Below are 22,189 nucleotides of genomic sequence, written 5' to 3'. Positions count from 1 at the left end.
TTTAACAAAATGAATGGATGCTCTAACACATAAATGGAAGATGTTTGCCTATGAAAGAGGACAGAACTAGAGAAACATAGACATGGGACTATGTAAAATAAAAATACATGTGTTGTGAGATCACCTTAGACATCATATTTCTAAACCCAACACAGCTGGATCTGAAGAAGCAGGGTGGCTGTGAAAGATTCATAAACCAAGCCAGTCAGAAGAAAGTCATTAGAGTCAGTCTACTTTTCACCTCATGGCCTCTCTGCCTCAGCCAACTTACCGGAACTGCTCTTTCTTTATTCAACCCAAGTCCCAATACCAGGAGGAGAAAGATTCAGAAAGAAAAATAAAAGCACTACTCAGTGGGCTTTTACATATCAAAGAAAGAGGTTTTAGGAAGGAGGAAGTTGGGAGAACACCTTTGTTTGGAAATTATAACTGAATATCATCTTACATTTCTGCCCATTCTGTTTAAAAGAAAATGAGAAAAGTTACAAAAGTTTTGTTCTACTTTTCTGTACCAGATGTGAGAACCTCAAATTAGAATTTATGAAAGTGGTTGTTGTTTTGCATAGGCATAGTAAAAGTTGGCTGTAGTAGCTTCAAAGTTTAAATCATTCTCAAATAATCAGATTTTTCCATATCTTTCCATATCTTATATATATCACAAGACATATCGACTTATAACAACTTATAACAAGACTTATAAAACAAGTCTTATAAAACAAGACTTATCAGTCTTATATAACAAGACTTATAAAAACTTATAACAAGACTTCTCTGAACATTAAAACCTTTCTTCAAGTTAATTAGAAAATTCTTAAACATTCTTACACTGAGCACTGTAATATGAGTCTAGAACATTCAAGTTCCTTTTCTATAAACTTCCCTAAACAAAATCACAAGAATATTTCTGCAAATATATATAGACAGTTTTAAAATAAGTTTACTAAACATTCTTATAATGATTGCTACAATAAGTGTCGATAGTATTCAAGTTCCCTTTTCCAAGACATTAGAACATTTTTGCAAATATAATTTGAGAATAAGTTGCTACATAATGTACACAATCAAACATCATAGCAATTTGGAAACAATGACTAGGATAGTTGAAAACTTTTAAAACTCTAACAACTTTATGTATTTCCCTGAAATTGTGAAAACTAATATTAAAACACTAAAGTTCAATACAAAATTTTCTGTGCAGTAGGGCATAAAACAAAACAGTAGCTATTAAGATCCATAGAGATAAAACACTGTTTAACCAGCAACATTATGACCAATGCAAAGAGAGTCAAGAGATTGACCTTGAGAATGTTAAGGTTTTTGAAAGTAACCCAGGTGCAGGAGGTTCTGAAAACAGCTTCTCCTCAGTTGGGCTTCAGCTGGGCTTGGATTCTCCATATCCAAATTCTGTGGTGAATGCTGGGGTCTCCTTAATTAACTGCTGCAGGTTGGGGGGCCTATGTCTTGGCAACAAGTGCATCCGGTAGAAGAAAAATGGTAGATGTTGGCATCTGGGACATTTCCCAGTCTTCAGCTCTCTTCCCTTAACTGCCTGCTTCTGTCCTGGGCAGGGTGGAGGGGCCCTCTGCCACCATAGATGGTAGAGCAGCTGAGTGGGGCCAGGGAAGGCATCTGCAGAACCTATGTCAATTGGGAGCATATTGGCTACCTTTCACTGGCACTCCACCAGGTCTGGATACATTAGTAGCTTTTTTTTTTTAATATTTTTATTTATTTAAACATCTTGATTACAAATATGATTGTGATTAGATTTCAGTCATGTAAATAACACCTCCCATCTCCAGTGCAACATTCCCACCACCAATGTCCCAAATCTTCCTCCATCCCACCCCCCCACTTGTACTGTAGACAGGTTTTTACCCTTCTCTCCTTTCACTATATCAAACTCCATAGTCTCCCTATTTCCAATGCAACACAGAGGCCTCCTGGGATTGTTTCTCTTAATATCTGCCCAGTGAACAAAGACATCTTCATTTGTGTAATATCTGTCGATAAATCTATAACCATTCCAGATATTGAACCTTTTGACAGTGTCCAGGACTTGGGTTGCCAGCAGTGACTTGTCCACCTGACTCACGGTTTGGGGCATAGAAGTATTCTGGTTGAGTTATTTTCATACTCTGAGTGTGCAGATATGGTAGCCATCTCATCATCCTTGGTGGGAGATGGGGTTCTCTCTGGTTTAGTGCCAGTAGTAAATGATAAATGATCAACCATGGGAAGGTCTTTAAATGGAGAACTCTTAACCACTGGGTGGGAACCCTCCCCTTTAGGGGTATCATTGATGAATAATCTCTAGGGAGCCTGGCACTTACAGGCCAGAGTGAGAAATGCAGGTAGATGGACCAGAGCAACATGAAGCCAGTCAGAACAGGGGCCAGTGAAAGGCATGACACATTCAGTCCAGCTCAAGGGGGTCGGCATGGTTATTATCCACCACAGGGTCAAGTAGCTCACTATTGTTGGGGGCCTTCTTGATTCTCAAGTCGCTGTTCAAGCATCAGTTAAAAATAAAAATCCACAATTTGTGAGATCACCCAACACACCATGTTTCTAACCCTTTAGGCATATGGGTCTGAAGAAGCAGGGTAACAGTGAGAAATCAATGAAGCCAGTCAGAAAAGGATAATCATGGCATCTGTGGCCTTTTTGTTTGTACTCTCTCCTCAGCCAACTCGCTAGAATTCCTCTTTATTTATTAAAACCAATTCCCAATACCAGGTGGGGGCAGGTTGAGAGAGAGGGGGGAAGAGAGAGAGAGAGGGAGAGAGAGAGAAAAGTACTCTCCAGGGGTTTTCACATATCAAAGGAAGAGTTTTAAGAAGAAAATTAGGGAAACACCTTTGTTTGGGGTTGATATCTGGGTAGCATTATACAGGACTAAACTTTGGAAAAGTGTTCATGGAAGTAAATGGTATAAATACTAGGAATCAAAGAATAGAAATCTAATGTGAGATTCTTCAGGCAAAGGAGTTGACTGATTGGGCATCCAAGAAACTAAGCATCTTCTCAAACACAGACCCTGAAGAAAGACCAAATAGCTGGAGAAACCATGCTTTAAGACAAATGTAAGGAGAGATATAAGAGAAGGTGGGTGAATAATTGTCAATAAAATCACCCATGTACCTCAAGGACACCATGATTTGGAAGAGGAAGATTCTATGAATGTAGATCTCACCCAGGTGCAAAACTAAGAGTCCATCTACTGGAGAATGAAAGGACCATCTAGAACAGCACCCTAGAATCAACTGCTGTGGAAGAGGAAAGATGCCAACATTGACAGATGAGACAACTATCTAGCAAGCAAAGAGCTAAGACACAAACTCCAGTTGCTGAAAGTGCCTAACCCCATCAGATTCTGAGGGGCCCAGCCTAGCCTTCATTCACACTGATGGTTTAGCTTCAGACTCCAAGGTGTACAGAGCTGAAGTTCAGCCTGGAGCCTACAATTGCAAAGCTTGCTGGAAATATAATCAACTCCAACTGTGGTTGTCTTATCAGAGTCTCCTCCTTCATCTGGTCATGGATTCTGCGAAATACTTATTCTATCCAGGTGCCAGTCTAATAGCATAATAACCATATTTTATAATATAATATGAATTTTATAGATGATTATAAAATGCAAACATCATATTATAATTAATGGAACATCTTATGCATGTAATAGCCCAATATTTATTAAAATAGTCGTGTAATATATAATAATGCTTACCTATAAGGTGTCCCACCTTTAGTCAGAGTCTGTAGCACCAGAATGAAATTCAGCTAGTAATTTAAGTTTTTACTAAAAGCTTCTACAGGCTTTGAAAATTACCCTTACTCTGAGATCAGCTAAATTCCTGGATCTTTGTACTCATTTCTGCATTCCTATGAATAAGTTGGGCAGCAGGGACTACCCATAGGAAAGTAATTACCCATAGTAATTGAGAGATGAAAAAGAATCTGAAAGAGCTAAAAAGGCCAGAAGTACAGAATGGGCTTGAGAACAGAGAGGCTGCAAAATTTAATCCTTGGACTCATACGTTTAGTATTTCCTTAAATGGGAGAGTCTGTTTCTGGAGATCGGGGAATCAGATACTTTGCAGAGAAGAGGCCCATTCTCCTTAGATACAGATATACAGTGCTCTCTATATTTGTTCACTTAAAAGAAGAAATAATTGGGGAAAAACTGAGGTTTTTTTTCTGAAATGAGGAAGTAGGCAAATAAAGCTGGACTCCTTGGCAATAGTGCTCCTGAATGCATGGTTCCCCTAAACAGTAACCAAACCCTTCTGCTGACTCAGGCCAAGGTAGACATTTGGCCTTCTATTATTTAAATACATGCGGAAATATCCTACTATAATACAACACTAGCTGGATAAATATCCTAGGATGTAATTCCTCGCTAACTACAATTCTATAAGGCCTGTTCCATCTTGCAGACTACAAACACCATAAAACCTACACAGTTGACGGAAACCAGTTGCTCACACAATGACATTCAGTAATCAACAAAATGAGGAAGCAGAAGGATTTGCCACACATTATTGAGCAAAACAGAAACCCCTGGTAAATTTTATGTGTAATAGAACTGAGAAGCTTGCCTGGAGGCATGTTTAAAACATGAGTCATAATAGCATTAAATGAAATAATAAAAAATGGACAAACAATATGAAATTAAAATGTTATGAACAGCTGAACAAAAATTACAGATATAAAATATAACAATAAAGGCAGAGCAATAGTACAGCAAGAAAGGTACTTGCCACCCACCAAGGTTTGAATTCTGGAATCCCATACAGTCCTCTGAACACTGGCAGGAGTGATCCTAAGCAAAGAGCCAAGAGAACCCCTGAGCACTACAGATTGTGGCCCAATTATTTTAAATAAATAAATAAAGCATAACAATGACTAAAGAAAAGTTGATAAGAGTTATTGAGTTGGAAAGTACAGGAGTAGAACTCAGTCACAAATAGAGAAGTGGGGTTTTCTTTTCTTTTTGGTTTTGTTTTACCACACCTAGTGGTGTCCAGGGCTTAAAATTGACTCTGCACTCCAGAATCAATCCTTGCAGTGCTAACCATATGGGATGCCAAGGATTGATCCCAGGTCTGCCATATGCAAGGCTATTACCCTGACCAAAATGCTAACTCTCTGGATCTGAAAATTTCTTGGGCTTTGTTTTGTTTTTAGTGGAAAAGAGTATAAGAATCCTATGAAACCCCTCAGAGCCATGGAAAATAGTATTTAGGGAATATTCCCCATACATACAGTCAATTAATCTTTGATAAAGGGGCAAAACAAGCAAAATGGAATAAGGAAAAAAAAACCCTCTTCAGCAGATGGCTTTGGGACAACTTGTCAGTCACATGCAAAATGCAAACTCAGACATCCATTTAATACCATGCAGAAAGGTCAAATCCAAATGGATTAAAGAACTTAATATCAGATCTGGAACCATAGGTTTATAGAAGAAAATGTAGGTAAAACATTCTATGACATAGAGAATAAAGATACCTTCAAGAAGGAAACACCACTGTCCAAACTAGTAGAAGCAGAGATAAACAAATGAAATTACATCAAACTGAGAAGCTTCTGCCCTCAAAGGAAATAGTGACTAGGACACAAAGACCATCCAAAAAATGGGAAAAAACTATTCATCTACTACCCATCAGATAAGAAGCTAATGTCTAAGATATATAAGGTGCTGACAGAACTTAACTAGAAAAAAACATCTAACCCCATCAAAAATGGGGAGCAAAATTGAACAGACATTTCCTCAAAGAAGAAATACAGATGACCAAAAGGCACAAGAAAAATGCTCCACATCAGTAATCATCAGGGAGATGCAAATCAAAACGACAATAAGTTATCAGTTCACACAACAGAAACTGGCATACATCAAGAAGGAAAAGAGCAACCACTGTTGACCGGGTTGTAGGGAGAAAGGGACTTTCATTCACTGCTGGTAGGAATGACTTCTAGTTCAGCCTTTATGGAAAACAATATAGGGATTTCTCAACAAACTGGAAATTGGGCTTCCATATGATTCAACTATACTACTCCTAGAGATATATTCTAGGAACACAAAAACACAACACAAAAATGCCTTCTGCATGCCTATATTCATTGCAGCACTATTTACAATAGCCAGATCTGGAAACAACCTAGAAGTCCAACAACACATGAATGGCTAAAGAAACTGTGGTACATATGCACAATAAAATACTATGAAATCATCAGGAAAAAGAAGTCATAAAATTTTTCTATACATGGATGAACAGGAAAACTATTATGCTGAGAGAAATAAGTCAGAGGGACAGAGATAGAAACAGGAGTTTCTCACCTGTGGGAGTTAGGAGAAATAAAAGACATTATTGTAATGATAAGCAAAGACAATAGTGATGAGGGTTGGCAGGATCAGTGGTGAGTGCATTTAGAGAAATAACTACACTAACAACTATCATGACAATGGTAGTGAGTGAGAGAAATAGAATGCCTGTCTTGAATACAGGTAAGAAGTCGAGGAGGAGGATGAGGGGCATTGGGGATGGAAAGGTTGCACTATTGAAAGGGGTATACTTTTTATAACTGAGCCCAACTACAAACATGTTTGTACTCATGGTGCTTAAATAAAGATATTATTATAATATTAAGAAAGAATCCTATGAAAAAACATCAAGTGGAATGATATTCTCTGGTGTATGGGTACTAGAAAATAAAAGAAACAGAAGAAATAGAAACATAAAAATTAAAACCATCACCACCACAGGAGCCTTGCAAGAAATAGTAAGTGATGCTTAACAAACAAAAGGCAATATAAGTAATCATAATCCAAAATCTTATAATGTTGAAGTACAAGGGAAAAAAAGAGTAAAAATTAATCAAAACATGTGCAAGATTAATCAAATATTTTACAAGTACTGATCTTTACAGGTCTATGTTAAAACAAAATCTATGGACAGAAAACATATGGAGGAAAAACATATGGAGAGACAATAAAGTTTTAAAAATATAGCAATAAAACTATGATAAATCAAAAACACCTAAAATCAAATAATAAAGTGACAACAACTGTATAAAATTTAACAATTATATTAAATGTTAATGGTCTGAAATTGCCTAACAAAAAGCTTAGAGCAGCAGAATGTATATTAAAAGATCCCAAATTTTTTCGCAGCTGATAAAAACAAAGATTTTAAGGTTACAGATTAAAAGTCAAAGGTTGAATCTAATTTCAAGTAAATTGCTATTTTAAAAGGTATATCAGGGATTCTTATATTTTTATTCTTATTCTTCTTATTATTATTTTTTAATTTATCTCATAGTTTTTTTTATCCTTTTGATAAGAATCCAAGATGATACAATGGAGAAAGTTGGATTTATTCAACAACTTCAAATAAAAACTGCAATGCTACATACAAAAAAATGAACAGGATCACTCAGAGTACATAAACAAAACTTAAATTAAAACATATGGCAAGCTCAACAAAAACCTAAATTCATATGGCACATAGAAATAAATACACATAAAATGTTCCATGCCATTACTATTAGAGGTATTTTGGGGAGATAAGTCCAATGCCCTTGGAAATTAAAGGAACCAGCACTATAATAAATTAGAAAATTTTTACACAGAATAATAAAACACATATGAATAAACATGGCATTTTCACTTTTATATATCGGTGTGAAGATGATAAAATACATCAATACTAAAAATTATATTCAGCTCAATTTTGTATGCGGTCTTCTTTACAACAGCTAATGTATGGAAGCCCCAAAGATTTGTTAACGGACAGTTGAGTAAAGAAAGCAGTGCACAGTCCTCACTCCCTTTTTCTCACATACTCTTTGATTTCACCCAGGCAGACACAAGAATCAGTACACATTCATCTATACCTAGGGCTTGGCTTACTACTGACTGTACTCAGTGATCATTCCTGGCATGTTTTTCTCTTGGGATCATACATGGTGCTAGAGATTGAACCTGTGCACAAGGTAAAGATAAGGAATGGTAATTCACATTCAACTGCTGCATATAACATGAAGACCTAAATCTCCTGGAACCATAGTACTACAACTAGGTGCTTGACTTGGATGTGGCTACCATGAGTCAAATTTAGGTGTCCCATTAGATCTCCTGATGGAGATCCCAACTCCCAAATACAGCTACGAATAACATCTGAGCTCAGAACCAGGAACCTCAGTCTTCTAAATCACCCCCACTTCATCTTGTAAGAGATGTAAGCCAAATCTAACTGCTGAAACTCCTGGAGTGAAATCTCAAATTCCACAATACTACAGTCCAGAAGGAAGACACCAAGTTAGGTGGAAAAGTAGACAGAAGCCAACTAAACTCAATAAAAACAATGAGATAGAAGTTTCAAATAGCAACAAACAGTGCAGTGAATCCTCAGACTATGACTTTAAATGATCCCATTGAGTTATAACACATTTTAACCAAGTTTCTTTTACTAATTTATTTTTCAATAATTCCATTAGTCATTTAGTTGTAAGAAGCAATATAAAATAAGTTACTTTATTTCTGCTAAAGAGGGTAGGCTGAGGGAGGGACTGGAGACAATGTTGAAGGGAAGGTCACACTGGCGGTGAAATTGGTGTTGAAATTGAATGCCTGAAACAACTGTATAATAAATAACTTTGTAAACCACGGTGATTAAATAAAGTAAAATAATGAAGCAAGACAGAAAGCAAGAACAGAGGAAATAAAAAATGAGAAAAGAAAGAAAAATACCATACATCTATAATATAATATAAAGGGGTGGAGAGAGGACAACATTGGTGGTGGGAATGCCCCTGATTCAATGTCACTATGTACCTAAAATAGTAAATACTGTGAATTATTTGTAATCCCCTTTGTTCAAAATAAAAATTATTAAAAAAAGAAAAAATAATATATTATAATACATAATAATATAATATATAAATGTATAAAACATACATCTATATATGTATATATGTATATAATTTCAGCTATAAAAATACTGCATTTTACCATTTACAGTAAAATGAAGGGCTAAAGAAATATGCAGGGCAATATAAGTCAATAAACAAAAAGTATTGAATGATTTATGTGTTTCCAGACAAAATAAAATTGCTAAAACCCATAAGTTCAACTAAAAATAAAAAACAACAGGGGCCTGAGTGGTGGCACAGGGCATAAGGCGTCTGCCTTGAGCACTCTAGCCAAGGACGTACCGTGATTTGATCTCCCACTGTCCCACATGGTTCCCCAAGCCAGGAGCGATTTCTAAGTGCATAGCCAGGAGTAATCTCTGAGGGTTACCAGGTGGGACCCCCCAAAATATAAAAAGACCATCTAGTGACATTGATAACTGAACTAAGAAGGAGGTGGAGGAAGGAAGAAAGGAGATATGGAGTATAAATGTATAAAATAAATAAATAAATAAATAGATGTGAGTGAGAGAGAGAAGAGAGGTGGGCTTCCTCTGCTTCTGAAACAAATCTGGCTTAGCAGGTAAGATCAGTAGCATATTAAAATAATCACATTATTTCTATTATTGTTTCTGAGGGCAGCCCTACTAGAGGCCAGCCCCAAAAACAAACACAACCAGCAGCAACACAATGACAAAGTGGGTTGTGGAAATTAGGGTCAGTCTGAACCCTGGTTTCTTTTCCCCTCTGCTCTTCCTCTTCCTTCTGGGAATGATACACACACACACACACACACACACACACACACACACACACACATATATATATATATATATACACATATACATATACATATATACCCCTATAGGATGTGTGTATATGTATATACACACATATATGTATATATACACATCCCATAGAGGTATGGGATGATTAGATACGTTCCCATACAGATAATATATATACATCCCTACTTGAGCTAGAAAAATGAACTCCTCATTCTATAATCCCCACCCCACCCCCTGTTCTTAGTCTCTCCAAGGAACTCAGCAGAGGGGGACCCCCGGTGGTTGATGTTATTCTGCTGAGGGGGCGGGGATGGCTATAAAGGTAAGAAAAGCAGAAAGGACACCAAGTGGGACCACTAGGTCTGGAAAGCCAGCGACAGGCCAGGCAAGCCAGGATGTCCACTAGGAGATGGACAGACACACACTGGCCTGGGGGCGGCCCAGCCTAAATGTTTGGGTGAGCGGGACGGGGCTGTCCTTACTCTTTAGACTTATCTGAGCTGTGCGCCGAGTTGATGCCATGAACGTCTTTCTTTTTGGTCTGTTTGGAGGCCATGGCCGAGTTGTGACCCCCTGGGGCTCAGCCCTGCTTAGCTTAGGTGGAGGGGCACCGCGTCGCCTGTTGCCCGGAGACGGTGGCACCGCCCTGGATGGCTGCCGGGCCACCGGTGCGCGCTCGGTGCCCGCGGGGACATTGACGGGCTTGGACTTGGGGCGCTTCCCGCTTCCTTAGAGCCAGCTCGCAATTTGCAGGGGGACTTGTGCGGGCTAGGCTGGGCTGGGTGGGAAGATAAGACCCCAGAGTGGGGTTTAAAAACGAGCAGAAGTGACCAGCACTCTCTCCATCTCTCCAGCCCCTTCTCTCGTTCTCTCTCTCTCTTTTCCCCTTTCTCCCTCCCCTTCTCTCTCTTTCTCTCTCTTTCTCCCTCCCCCTCTCTCTCAACCTCTTTTCCTCTCTCTCAATCTCAATCTCTCTCAATCTGTCTGTCTCAGTCTCTCTGTTTCTCTGTCTCTCAATCTCTCCCAATCTCTGAACCTCTCTCAGTCTCTCTCAGTCTCTCTCCTCTTCTTCTTCCTATATCTCTCCCCCTCGAGGATTCCCTTTCTCTCCTCTTTCCCCTCACCCTCTCTCTCCCTCTCTTTCCCTGTCTCTCTCCCTGTCCCCCCCCCCCACACACATACCCAATAGAAACAAGGACTTTGGGATTCTCTCTCTCCCCCTCTCTCTTACTCTCCTCTCCCTCTCCCCGTTTCTCTTCTCCCCCCTTCCTTTCTCTCCCCCTCTCACCCTTTTTCATCCTCTCCCTCTCTCCCCCCTCACTCCGTTTTCTTTCCCTCTCTCTTTCTTCTCACCCTCTCCCTCTCTCTCCCTCTCCCCATGTCTGTCCCCCCACACACACACATACACAATAAAAACCAGAACTTTGAGATTCTCTCTCCCTCTCTCTTACCCTCTCTCCCTCTCCCCATCTCTCTTCTCTCCCTCCCTTTCTTTCCCCCTCACCTTCCCTCCCTCCCCCCCTCTCTCCCCCCCACACACACACACAACCAGGACTTGGGGATTTTCTCTCTCTCCCTCTCTTACCCCCTCTCTCTTTCTTCCTTTCTCATTCTCTCTCTTACTCTTTCTTTCCCTCACACACAAATTAAAAACCAGACGTTGGGATTCACTCTCATCTCTCTGTCTCTCTCTCTCTCTCTCTCTCTCTCTCTCTCTCTCTCTCTCTCTCTCTCTCTCTCTCTCTCTCTCTCTCTCTCTCTCTCTCTCTCTCATATACACATTCAAAACCCAAAGACCTTCTCTCTGATTTCTAGCCCTTGAAAATTAGGCGAGGTCCCTGCATCCCTGGTCCTTGTCTTCTCTCCATGAAACTAATGTTTAGCTAAGGCACATTACAGACACACTGTAGTTGCCAATTGACTTGGAAGTTTTCCTTTTCTGTAAGGCATCGGCAGACATGGGGTGAATCCATGCGGGAAGGCAAGGAAGGAGATTGAGGTTCCCAAGTGCAAGAAGGGTTTGCAATGGTAGACACCTGTGGTTTCTCCAGTGCCCTTTCGCTAAGCTGGTATCCCTGAGGCATTTCTAGGGCTAGTTCTTGGGGTACAGGGCAAAGCCCAGCTCAGGGATACTGTGCTACTCAGACTCTGTGGTGTTGGGGTCCACGGGGGTCTTACCCCCCCAGAGGTGGATGATCCTGCAATGTGATCCTCTGCCAGCACTGAAACCTTTGGAGACATGACTGGGTCCCTCTGGCATGGGATCCTTTCGAGGATTCCAGCAAGACCAGTTTGTCTAAAACCCAAGGCTCACTCAACTTGGGGAATCTTCTAATTCTCTTCCACTGAGGAAAGTCGTTTCCTTTTACAAAGGAAGTTCCAGTGTGGGGCTCAGGGGTGCCTGGGAACTAGCAATCCCCAGAGACAGTTCCTATGAGGTCCCAGGGCACATACAGTGGGTAGCCTCCAGGCATGCCCAATCCCCCCACACACACCCTTAGGGCCATTGGGTGAGGGATGGGACATTACATCTTAACCCCAGTGCTATCTCTCCAACCGCCAATTCTCCAGTTTGGGCCTCTGGCTACTCATTGGTAAACAAATGACCATACTTAATTGACTGACATATTTTTTTGAAGACTAATTAAATGTACCATGTCATCACCCAGGGAAGCCACAGCTTATAAGGATAGACAACTCAAAGAGCTTCAGAAAAGAAGTCAGCAGCATAAATGAAGAAAACTGAGAAACCCCTAGACTGGACAAACTTGAAAACTGGTTGAAGTGAACTTGGTGCAGACCCTATACAGCTTCACTTAGAGAGATCTAGCTATGTAGATGAGGTTTAAGACACGACTATGAGTTGGCTTTTTCTACTAGTCTGGAAATAATCATTCTAAAATAAAGTTCGTCCAGCTCTTGGGATTAAATATACTCTGTGCCCTAACTGTGTAGCAGAAAATCCTCTTTCTGCAAACATATTTCAGCCACTGGAATGAATGAATGTCCACTCCTTTGCTTTGTCACACCAGTTCAATCTTATTATTATTATTGGGAGTTACATAGAAAAATGTTGTTTTTCTTGCAAGAGGACAGTAGACAGACATAGACAGGTCACACTCACAGTCTTTCACAGCTGAGCCCCACTGGGCCGGTGTACTTTCGCGGATTTTCCCCGCCTGGTGTCACACACAGGGAGCCAGCTTTTGCAAAGGTTAGCCGGTTTTTATGCTCTGAAGTCCCTCCCTGAAAATGGCGTCTGGGCGAGCGAGGTTTCTGGAGGCTCTTTTTGCCCCACTCGCAAGAGTTTCACGCAAGAGGACAGTAGACAGACATAGACAGGTCACACTCACAGTCTTTCACAGCTGAGCCCCACTGCGCCGGTGTACTTTCGCGGATTTTCCCCGCCTGGTGTCACACACAGGGAGCCAGCTTTTGCAAAGGTTAGCCGGTTTTTATGCTCTGAAGTCCCTCCCTGAAAATGGCGTCTGGGCGAGCGAGGTTTCTGGAGGCTCTTTTTGCCCCACTCGCAAGAGTTTCACGCAAGAGGACAGTAGACAGACATAGACAGGTCACACTCACAGTCTTTCACAGCTGAGCCCCACTGCGCCGGTGTACTTTCGCGGATTTTCCCCGCCTGGTGTCACACACAGGGAGCCAGCTTTTGCAAAGGTTAGCCGGTTTTTATGCTCTGAAGTCCCTCCCTGAAAATGGCGTCTGGGCGAGCGAGGTTTCTGGAGGCTCTTTTTGCCCCACTCGCAAGAGTTTCACGCAAGAGGACAGTAGACAGACATAGACAGGTCACACTCACAGTCTTTCACAGCTGAGCCCCACTGCGCCGGTGTACTTTCGCGGATTTTCCCCGCCTGGTGTCACACACAGGGAGCCAAAATGTTGTTTTTCTAAATGCAGTTGAAGGCATTCAAATAATGATGGAGAGCTTTACAAGCATCACTTGATGAGGAGAAAATGCAGACATATTAACATCTGCCTTGTTTAGTCCAGGACAAAAAAAAATTAAAAAGAATCTTGAAACTCTCCTACTAAAAGTGGAAAGCCAAAGTTTAAAAGAATATTATTTTGTAGAAAATCTTACCAGAACAATCAGGATAATATCCAAAGCATAGGCAGAGTATTTGGGGGGGGGGGTGTAATTTCATCTTGAGACAGGACCATCCTGAAGTTCTTGTTAATATTTGCAGGATAAAAGAAGAGCATTAGAGAAGAAAAGCCATAGACATTAAATGATCTAATATTCACTATATTTGCTCAATTAGCAATCTAAGAAGAAAAGTGTCATGTAAGAAGAAACATATGCTCATTTCATGGCAAAATTTGGAGTAGAGACATTTGAGGGAAGAATACAGACTTAAGCCAATAAATTAATATTCTACTCAGAGATTGCTTTGCATTTTTTAAAAATTACAAGTAAAATCAGAAGAGTTGTCTTCAGGGAAGAATGCAATCATTCTGTGACAAATATAAAGTGCTCATAAATTGCTTTTTCTCCTTTTTTACTGTTTGGTATGCAATGTGCATGAATGAAATGGAGTTAACCTCTGATCATATTAGGATTTTTAAAAGAAAGTACATTTCACAATATAGAAAGGTGATTTCTCACGTTAAGAGTGCTAAGAGACAATATTTAAGTTTCTGTTGTAAAGCCATATGATGCAGATATGAAATATGGTCAATGCCATTTGGATATATCAGTAATAGCTGTGACTTATGGGGTTCTTGCTGTATGTAAGTATAGGGGGGATTGCCCTATCCTTAGAACACAAGCATTGAAGAAGACCTACATTTAAACATTAACTCACATTAGTTGATTTGACATAGGCAAGTATTCAAACTTTCTGAGTTTCATGTTGTTAATTTGTGAAAGAAAAGACTAATACCTCTAATGTGTTTGAAACATAAATGATAGATAACACTAGCATTTATTTATTCAGGTAAAGAGATTGGAGTGCAGACAGGAAAAGGAGCTTTCAGGCTGAAGTAAACCTTTGTCCATTAGGGAAGTAGTTAGAAATAGTCACTTCCCCATTCATGCCAGTAGAAACAGAAAGGTTCTGGCTCTCTTCCTTAGGGGTACTGGGATCCCCTGAAATGGAGAAGTGTACTCTGAGACTTCTGGAACCACCTAGTGCCAAATTCAGGGGTCCAGATAAACTGGAACAATGAGGAGCAGGACAGCAAAAACATTTCTGTCCCTAAAGATGGAGTATGGGGCTTTAGGCACCTGGTCCCACAACCACAGGCTCTAGTTTGCCATTTCTGTGAAATTAGGTCAGTTTTGAAGTTAATTTAAAACTAGCAAAGCAGATAAGCATGTGTATATTCTTCATGTTTGGCATTGTATCTGCTTAACTGCCCTTCTCAGGTTTGCCTTATGCATCACTTCTCTTTTAAAACTATATTAATTCCTCATTTTTCATAGTGCTCTTTTAGTCACCTTGTAAAACCCCCCTTTTAAGCAAACTGACTGAAAGCAAACGAAGCAGACTCTGGCTTGTTAAGAGAAGATAAGTCTAAAAGTAACAGTGGAAAAAAGAAAAAAGAAGTAAGAAAAAAATGATCAGATTTTACTTGATTTTAAAAAAAGACTGGGCCTGAAAAAAATTAAGACGATTGAGGTTGAACAATTGAGATTGAAAAATAAAAGAATAAGGTTGAGTCCCAAAATAGTACACATCATTTTTTCTTTCTTTTTTAACAAAAGAGTAGATGTTAAAATTACTAATTGTTAATTTCTATGTATTTTTTCTCTAAAATGCTTTTTGTAGAATGAGAAATACCTTACCTTTGCACAAGACCAGATTTTTTTTTATCTAAATAACTTCTTAGTGGCTTTAGAAGAACATTATTAATGGTCATATTAATAACCATATTAGTAATGGCATTTAATAAAGACATAGGGCAATACAAAGAACAAAATAATTTTCTAATAAAAGTTTTGGAACCAGACAGAGTGCACGAGAGGCATGCAGAAGATGGGTCATATTCCCAACACTACATATAGCCCCTAGAATATTGCCATATGTGAGGTGGTAATATATATGTGAGGTCATTCCTTAGCACAAAGCTAACAATAGCTACTGAGCACCACCAGATATAACCGTAACCTCTCTTATTTACCCCCCAATACACACACATAAAAATATAAAAATAATGTATGTTTTAACTTGAATGTGATACATAAAGAAAAATATAAAATAAATATGAATATACTAAACAAAATATATTTTTAGACCATAAGATCAATTGAAATTACCATAAAGGAAGGGGGAAGGGATTTAAAAAAATCAGGTTAAAGAGGAAAAATTTATGATTAAAAATAGCTAGACTTTTATTAGTGAATTTAATGAGGTCTGTACACATGTTGATATTTGGTGATGATCATTTACAATGCTCTATTCAAGTGAAAATAAAATTATTTATAGTAAAACTGTGAGCACAAAAATTGGAAAACATTTTTAAATATAAAAACATTTAATCAAAGTCAAACAATTATTAGTTGGAGCTGTCATACCCCTAGAAGGTAGTATTTTTTATTAGCTGTAAAACTATGTTAAATTTATGTTAATAAATATGTTAATTTATGTTGTTCGGTGCTGATATTCTATACTATGAATAATAATTTGTTTCTTTTGTAATTTAACAGAAAAGAATTTGAGTTTTATACATAATAAGCTTCTGACTAGATGAGTGAGATTTGTTTCCTACTCCTGAAGATTGAGTATTGTGAAACAAACAGAAACAGAGATAGATACTGCAAGATATATGCAAAGAATTTTATGGAAAGATGTGAATGAACTCTATGGAAGGTTGGAGCAAGGAGATCTAAGGAGATGGCCTCAGAGTGCTTAACTAAAAACATGTATCAAGCTGAAGTCAAGACTGTGGGACTTGGGCAGAGGACAGATATATTGTGACACAGAGGGAGAGAGCATTTAAGTATGAGTCATGGAGTAGCTATACTTTTTTATAATAAAAAATTCTAGATAATGCAAACTTGTGTAAGCCTGGTTAAAGTGAAAAAAGAAAAGGAAGAAAATAATAGTAAACTTCCCCCATTTTCTCATGCGTGCTAAGAAATAACACCAAGTTACTTTAAAGATTTTGTACACATTGCATAGTGTTCATTTATTAATATTTGGATTTGGTCTTCAATTGATCCCCATTACATAGTACTAAAGGTATGATTTTAAAAAAGCTATTTATATTTAGACTCTCTGAACTTCACTTTACTCATATAAAAATTATAAACTAATTATTGAGATTGTTTGAGATGCATTTTTGAATTGAAACGAAGCAAATCTATCCCTATTTTCCCAAAAGAAGACCATATTTAACCATAATAGGGTGTTAAAAATACAATTGGATTAAAGTCTTAAATTAAGGGGCCGGTGAGGTGGTGCTAGAGGTAAGGTGTCTCCCTTGCAAGCGCTAGCCAAGGAAGGACCACGATTCGAGGTCCCAAGCCAGGGGGCAATTTCTGAGTGATTAGCCAGGAGTAACCCCATCAAATGGGTATGGCCCCCCCCCAAAAAAAAAAAAAAAAACAAAAAGAATGCTATCTAAAAAGTGGAAATACCCATTTTTATTTAACATACATTTATTTAATAGTTATTGCATTCCAGCTTCAGTTCCAGGGACGATGAATTATAAATGGTACAATATATGGAAATCATTGGACACTAACAGAGAGAAAGCGAGCCAGGCAATAGAAATACCTATAAAACCATATTAGGCTTTGTGTGACATAAAACAATATGTCACATGGGGCTAACTACCAAGCAGGACAAAAAAATAGAGAAAATTGGAAATTTGGGAAACAGGATTTTGCTAATTCATATATCTACATCAGACAATTTTGAGTGGGGCCTTAGAAGTTTGACCTAAATGTACATGAATTTATGCATTAAAATCTCTGGGCAAAGGGCAAAGTCAGTAACAAGGAAATTTTTGAGATTGGTCTGTGATATGTTCTAAGCTACCATGGCTATAGTCAAGGAATTAAGGAGAAAAATAGTAAAAGATGAAGCCAAAGAGACAGCCAAGTGGCAGATCTCATAAACAACTGTCAGACATATGGCATTTGTTCTGCTCAGCTGGAAGTAATAGGAGAATTTGGGAAGAGATCTAAAAAATTATCTGATTGTTTTGGATGTTGATGGAGGGGAGTTTAGAATCTCGGATGACAGTTACTATGCTTTTACAGCTATTCAAAATGAGGCAAGTACATCTATACTAGAGTAAATATGTATAAAGAGAGCAGCCCTAATCTGTGTTGCATTCATTGGAAGACAAAGCCCAAAGGACCTGCAAATAAACTGGATAAATGGTATATAAGCAAAGATGATCGCCATGATTTGGGTCTAAGCAATGAAAATGGTGGAACTATCATCTAGTGAAATGAGAAAAACTGGAAAAAGAAAGGTTTGAAAAAGAAATTAAAAGTCTGAGTTGTAGCATGTTTAGTGAGATATCTACTGTAAACACAATGATAGACTTCACATAGACAGTAGATATATGAGTTGGCTTGGAATTTCAGATGAATTTTTTCACTAAAAATAGGAATATAGGTATCATCACTGTCAGAGTAATTCCATAAATAATTTCACCTGTCACCTAGAATGTTTTTAATATTACAAAAATGAACAGATAGATCTTAAGATATTTCAATTATTAATAAAATTTGAATTTTTTGGAAGTAAAGTCCCCTAATTATTACTATCAATTCATCTAGGCTGTTTAGATGAAATCTCATTTTAGAACAGTATCTATTTTTGCTTTATATAATTATTCTAACATATTAACCACATTGTTCCAGTGTTTTCTCTACACGGAGCTGCTGTTGTCTTGAATAAAAATAGGTATGATAAAGTAGTGATGGTTATTTGCAATCATTTTATTTTAGAGTTGAATGCTAGTATAACTCACTTTAACCTAGTAATTTATCTTACATTGAGGAGGAAAAAGAAGTTCCAAAGTTCAAGTGAGTTCCTTAAAGTCAGCCAATATACTTACAAATAATTGCTCAATCCAACAAATGTTTACTGAGTAAAAGTTTCTGGCTAATGTGACAATTGTTAAAAATAAGGAAGTCAGCTATGCAAATTATAATGGTCACTTGGAATTTTTAACTTCTGCAAAGGAGACAAAAATAATACATCAATGCATGGATACAAAAACTCATAGGTAAGCTGTCTTAAGGCATCAGGATATATGTAGGTTGATAAGGATCATCATAGTCAAGATATTTTTTAAGAATACAAAAATTTGAAAACTAGATGTCATGCCAGGTCACTAGACATAGAGTGACATGTCTAATACAGACAAATGAAAAGTAATCTCAGAGAATTTGAATGAGAAACATTTATTTCAAATAAAGTTGTCTAGAGTAACGTGCTATGGTGACATCCGAGGGAAAAGAGTAAGAAAGAATACATCCATGTGCTTGGGACAGACCATTGTACACAAAGCAAACCATAATAGAAATCTCTGAGGAGAGAGGCATTTATAAAAACAGTAAGGAGTTCAGTGTCACTGTTCCAGAGATAACTAGATAAAGTGGTCAGAGATGAAGTAGAATGAGGTAGGAATAGTTAGGTGATTGAAATAATGTTGGGTGTTTATTATGCTTGATAAAAATATCAATTTACTATTCAAGGAGAATTGACATAATCTATTTTTCATTTTAATAACAATATGGTGCTAATGTTGAAAAATACTGGGGTAGGGGCCAGCGAGGTGATGCTAGAGGTAAGGTGTCTGCCTTGCAAGTGCTAGCCAAGGAAGGACTGTGGTTCGAACCCCTGGCATCCCATATGGTCCCCCCAAGCCAGGGGCAATTTCTGAGCGCTTAGCCAGGAGTAACCCCTGAGCATCAAACGGGTGAGGCCCGAAAAACCAAAAAAAAAAAAAATACTGGGGTTGTTTAAATAATATCAGTTACAATGATGGTAATTAGAATACTTAGTAAAGGGAACTGGAGAGCTAGCACAGTGGGTAAGGCTATGTAGCATGTGGCTGACCCAGGTTAGACCCCTAGAAACCCAGAAGGCCACCTGAGCATAGAGTCAAGAGTAAGACCTGAGCATCACACTATATGTGGCCCCCAAATACATAAAACATTAAAAATTCTTAGCAATAATATATATTTTTTGGTTTTGGGGGCCACACCCATTTGATGCTCAGGGGTTACTCCTGGCTAAGCGCTCAGAAATTGCCCCTGGCTTGGGGTGACCACATGGGACGCCAGGAGATTGAACCGCGGTCCTTCCTTGGCTAGCGCTTGCAAGGCAGACACCTTACCTCTAGCACCACCTCGCCGGCCCCAGCAATAATATTTTTAAAGTTTCAGAGAGCTTCTAACTGATAACTTTATTGCTAAAGCACTAAAAGAATAAATATTACATAAAGAAATGTAGAATTACATCATAATCAGAGAAAATTCAATCTTGGCAAAATGCTGATTTTTTTCAAAAATTTATAGCATCTGTTCATTTCCAATCAAAATATAAGCAAGTTTATATGTTAGTATAAATTAACAATCTAGAACTGATTTTATATTATTTACATAGTATGTACATATATTTCTAGATATAAATGTCCTAAAATGATGTTCCAGTCTATGTGGAACAAATTATTTCCGTTCACAATGTATTAAATCTAGAATTTTCTTTTAGAATAAGTAGGTTCATTTGCTTTGAGTTTGGTTTATATATATATATATGTATACATATATATACATATATATTTTTTTAAATTTTTAATTTGACTATTTTTAAAATTTTTAAGCATTTTTAAAATTTTACAGCATGGGGGCCAGAGATATGGTACAGCAGGTAAGGCACTTGCCTTGCATGTTGCTTACTCAGGACCAACCTGGGTTTGATCCCTGGTATCCCATATGGTCTATATGGGTTGGATTCCTGGTACCCCATATTGTCCCACTTGACCCTTCGAGGAGTGACTTATGAGCACCCAGGAGGAATGCCTGAATGCTGCCGGTGTGGCCCAAACCCAAGAATTAAAGAAAAAAAAACAACTTGATAGCATAAAAATAATTTTGAAAATACTTATTCTTAACACTTCTGTTTTCATATGGTAAAATACAAACATGTTGGGGCCGGAGCAATAGCACAGCATAAGGCATTTGCCTTGCACGTGGCTGATCTGGGATGGACCTGGTTCAATCCCTGGCATCATATATGGTACCCTGATCCTGCCAGAAGCGATTTCTGAGTGCAGAGCCAGGACTTAGCCCTGGGTGCCACCGGATGTGGCCCTAAAACCAAACAACAACAACAACAACAAAAACAAATAAACATGTTACACTGCCATGAATGTATAAAAAATAATAAAAAGTTTTGTCTCCATGCTTGATGTTTAGAGAAGAGACCACTAGTGACATCTAAAACTGGAAGCCTGTATAGATATTTCATATGCTTTTGGCCTGAGTCTTAGTAGACTATGTACTTGCTCTTGCTAAAGAGGTCAAATCTGAAAGCAGTGTTTAGAAACACTAAATTTCTCAAAGAAGTTCTGAGTAGACTCTTAAAGCTCACCTTTACAACATTTCTATTCACCCTTTCAGCTGTAGCAGCTGACTTTTAACTAACAACCTACATGTTTATGCAAAATTATTGTTTAGATTATAATTAATACACCAACATTTAAAATCATCATTGTCGGGTTTTGGTTTGGGTTTTCTTGGTTGTTTTTTGTTTGTTTGTTTGTTTGTTTGTTTTGGTTTTTGGTTTTTGGGTCCCACCCAGCATGGCTCGGAGTTACTCCTGGCTCTATACTCAGAAATCGCTCCTGGCAGGCTCGTGGGACATAATAATGCAAGGCAAATGCCCTACCTCCATGCTATCTCTCCAGCCCCTGTAGAATTTTTTGAGGTCTGCATGCTAATGGGGATCACCCGGGTAGTTCTGGTACTACATGTCATCTAAGGACACTGACATATTGGACTGAACCATCCAAGAAGGCATTCTCATGACTAATAATTGGCCAAGAGGAGTGCTCAGAGGAACTGGTATGTACATCACAACAACAACAACAACAAAAAAAAAAACATGCTTTTATGTGGTTTAGGCTTTTCACAGAACAGAGATTGAATTAAATGCGGAAGAGATTAAGGGTGACTGTTCCAGAGGGCAGAAGTTTATTTGACTGCCAGTTTTCTTTTTTTTTTTTTTTTTTTTTTTGGGTTTTGGGTCACACCCAGCGGTGCTCAGGGGTTACTCCTGGCTGTCTGCTCAGAAATAGCTCCTGGCAGGCACAGGGGACCATATGGGACACCGGGATTCGAACCAACCACCTTTGGTCCTGGATTGGCTGTTTGCAAGGCAAACGCCACTGTGCTATCTCTCCGGGCCCAACTGCCAGTTTTCTATACGTCTACAGCAGGAATTGAAATGGTTTTACACTACCATACTTTCTTACTTAAGCAGTTAGAACCAAATGACAAT

At 38.5% G+C, this 22,189-nt stretch overlaps 1 protein-coding gene across 1 annotated transcript in view; it reads right to left on the bottom strand.

The window, feature by feature from the left end:
- The window catches only part of ADGB (androglobin), a 162,820-nt gene extending 152,560 nt beyond the window's left edge, over positions 1-10,260 (bottom strand). Inside the window, exon 1 of the mRNA XM_049789313.1 lies at positions 10,187-10,260. Coding sequence (XP_049645270.1) covers positions 10,187-10,260 — 74 coding nt within the window. The remainder of the gene's footprint in view (positions 1-10,186) is intronic.
- Positions 10,261-22,189: the final 11,929 nt, after the last annotated feature.

Source organism: Suncus etruscus, chromosome 15 (assembly GCF_024139225.1).
Source record: "Suncus etruscus isolate mSunEtr1 chromosome 15, mSunEtr1.pri.cur, whole genome shotgun sequence".
NCBI classification, from domain to species: domain Eukaryota; kingdom Metazoa; phylum Chordata; class Mammalia; order Eulipotyphla; family Soricidae; genus Suncus; species Suncus etruscus.
This window is presented reverse-complemented; position numbering and strand designations above follow the sequence as displayed.